The following is a 3,044-nucleotide window of genomic DNA, read 5'->3' as shown; positions in this document are numbered from 1 at the left end:
AGTAAGAATGCAAGTGAAGATCTGAGGAGTTTCTGCAAAGAAATAACAAAAGTAGAGAAAAATACCTCTGTTCACATCATTCCAGCAGTGATGAGTAAAGCTAAGAGCTTAGTTGCTGAATTATTCAAACTCTGAATCAAATGTATCCCTAAATAGAGACTGGTTCCTTTAACTCTTCATAGAGACTGAATGAAAAATTTTCATTCTTTTTTGCTTTAACTCCTCTCACCAAATAATCTGATATTTGGTTTCCTGAATGGATATCACCACTAGGAAAAGAAGGTCCAGTAAGTGATCAGTTTAAATATGACTTTCTTATCAGGTGGTCAGCAAAAACCTGGGGTGAGATGAGAAATCTGAGTTTCCAAATTGCCAGGCTAAGGCTGACACCTAAAAAGAGGTCACATACAGACCCATAATGTATCTATTCTCTTGGCAAGATTACAAGATTCAGGATTGAGGTGCCATGATAGTGAGGGGTGAGGGACAATGGTTCTCTTGTCCTGAAGTCAGTGTACAGCCTCAGCAATCATTTGTAAGTCCAGTGGGCAGTGGCCCAGCCCTGGCCCTTACATAGGTCCCGGTGACGAAGGAAACAGGCATGGACTCTGAACCGACGCCCACAGTGTGGACAGGCATGCAGGGCTCCAGCATGGGTCTTCATGTGTTCTGTCAGATGGTGCTTCAGCTTGAAGCGCTTGTTACAGACACCACAGCCAAAGGGCCGCAAGCTGAAGGTCAGCATGATGTGCCGGTCACGCTTTGGCTTCACTGCAAACCGCTTTCCACACAAGCAACCAAAGCGTTTTCCATCTGCAGGCGGTGCCTCCCCTAGTTTCACAGGCCCATGCACAGCTTGCCCTGCTCCCCCAGGTCCTCCACCTCCTGACAGGATTTCATTTCCATGAAGGTCCACCGGTTTCCAAGATGGGCCTCCTCCTCCAGATGGTGCCCCAGCTCCTGAGGGCAGCAAGAATCCTAGCTCCCCATCCCTTTCGTTGGCCCCTCCAGGAAACACTTTAGTCTCTTCTTTTGTTCCTCCAGACTGAGCCCCACCTCCTGCTATCTCCTCCTTAAGCTCAAAGGGTTCCTGCTTTATGTAGAAAATTTTGAGGGGTAGGGCAGTAGGAGTAGTAGGAGGCTCTGGTAGAGCACTGTCACTCTCTGGAAGCTTGCTGGGAGTAACAGATTTTGATGGTGGGTGGGATCCACGTAGACGAGGGAAACCTCCTGACACTTTCTGAGGCTGAGAAGTCTCAGAGAGTGCTTCTGACCCTGGGTCCTCTTCCTCCTCATCTTCCTCTACCTGAATCTGTAATACCTCTCCCAATTCACTCCCCTCCCCTACAACAGGACTCTCCTTAGAAGGTGATGACTGCCCTGGTGTCTGGAAAGGGGCAGATCGAATGCACCAGCCTCCTGGAGAGGATGTAGTGGAAAGAAGTGTGTGGTAGGGGGTTGTTCCACGGGCTGAAACTCCACCACCTGACGCTTCTAGTTCTTTAAGAATTTCTGAGCACTGATCTACTACTTGCCACATCTGGAGGCCACTGGCCACAAGGAGGTGGGCAGGCAGAGCATCTAGTGGAAGGCGGAGGTGTCCTGAGTAAATGAGCTGGAGTAGCCCCTCGAAGGCATCAGCTTCAATGACACTGGGCAGGGTGAGACGAGGTGCATCTCCAAGAAGAAGCTTGTCATGGAAGTAAGGGGAGGCAGCGGCCAACACTGCTTTGTGAGCCCTAAGCTCCCGACCCTGCACCAGGAGAGACACATCACAGAATTTCCCTTCTAGCCTGTGGCGGTTCAAGGCCTCCAGCAGCGATGAGCTATGCTGAGGAAACTCGATCTGGATTGTCCGTGGGGCTGGGCTGCAGACCAGGGATGGAGCCACAGGCGGCAAAGGCGTCGCAGTATCCATGGCCTCCTCGGAAAGAGATCCCAGAGGGTCGGGAAGAGGAGAAAGGGGGCTGGGGGGAGACCCCACGCGCGATGAAGGCTGTGGAGGAAAGAGATTGGGGGGGGGTCACAGAAGCCCTAGTTAAGGGGAACCATTTCTCCTCTAAAAACTCCCAGCTAACATCTGTAAACTTTTCAGTCGGTGAGATTTTGGCAGATTAGCCCCGTGCACTCCCCCACCAAGAAAACAAAAACCAAACAACAACAACAAAACACCAACCGGGGTTTTAACTTCCAAGGCCTGTGGAGTAAGATGGGGAGGAAGTCCCTCAGCCACGAGTCTGACCTCGCCAGCCAGGGACCGCTCCTGACCCGCTGTTCCGTTTCCCTTCTCGGTGCCCCAGAGGCTGGCTCTGGGAAGCCTACGGCTACCAGTAGACCTCGGGGACTGGCCCAGATGGCCTTTCCACCGACACGCCCCCGCCGATACACACGCGGTGTGGACCTTGTAGCACATCCGCAACTAAAGCACCATCCTGGGCCGGAAGCCACCGCCCCCCGGCCGGACGCCAACATAGGGCGCAATGGGCAGGGCTAGGGCTGTAGCCAATCGGAGGGCGGACATCTACAAGCCTCGTGTTGATTGGCTGTGCGGATAAGAAGGGCGGAGCTGGTAGGCGGCTGCTGATGTCCGTTCCTCTGCTGAGAGAGTGTCTGGGAGATGCTGCTACCTACTTCCCCGCCACGGTGGTAGGGAGGGAAGTTAGCCGGGGAGACTAGATCTCGAAACGGAGGGGGCAAGTTGTGAGTCGCTCCGGAAAACAGCGTTTCCTGTGATTAAATAAATGTAGTGCCCGCCCCCCCCCATAGGTTCTGAGACAAAACCAAACCCACTGTTTTCGAGTCCATTCCGACTCATAGGGATCCTATAAGACAGAGTAGAACTGCCCCACAGGGTTTTTCTAGGCTGTAAAGCGTTAGGGAAGCAGACTGCCACACGGAGCTGCTGGTGGTCTGGAACGGCCTATCTTTTGGTTAGCAGTCGAACGCTCTAACCACTGCACCCCCAGGGCTTCAGGTGCTGAGAGGGGCGAGATTAATTGGGCATCTACTGGGATCTAGGCGCTTCCCTGCATCACCTTTTATTC

General features: G+C 52.9%; 1 protein-coding gene across 1 annotated transcript; it reads right to left on the bottom strand.

The window, feature by feature from the left end:
- Nucleotides 1-529: 529 nt before the first annotated feature.
- Nucleotides 530-2,223, bottom strand: ZBTB9 (zinc finger and BTB domain containing 9). Its single transcript, XM_007939339.2, has 2 exons — nt 2,177-2,223; nt 530-1,996 (listed from the first exon to the last, which is right to left on the bottom strand). The coding sequence occupies exon 2, from the start codon at nt 1,916-1,918 to the stop codon at nt 530-532; it is 1,389 nt and encodes a 462-aa protein (XP_007937530.1). The 5' UTR covers nt 1,919-1,996; nt 2,177-2,223.
- Between the last annotated feature and the right edge of the window lie 821 nt (nt 2,224-3,044).

Source organism: Orycteropus afer, unplaced genomic scaffold (genome assembly GCF_000298275.1).
Source record: "Orycteropus afer afer isolate SDZICR_OR568_19922 unplaced genomic scaffold, OryAfe1.0 scaffold00059, whole genome shotgun sequence".
NCBI lineage: Eukaryota > Metazoa > Chordata > Mammalia > Tubulidentata > Orycteropodidae > Orycteropus > Orycteropus afer.
The sequence above is the reverse complement of the archived record's forward strand: the minus strand, read 5'-3'. Positions and strand labels throughout refer to the sequence as shown.

What these genes read in the sequence shown, in the direction of transcription:
- ZBTB9 (XM_007939339.2), bottom strand. Translation starts at nt 1,918, where the DNA reads ATGGATACTGCGACGCCTTTGCCGCCTGTGGCTCCATCCCTGGTCTGC.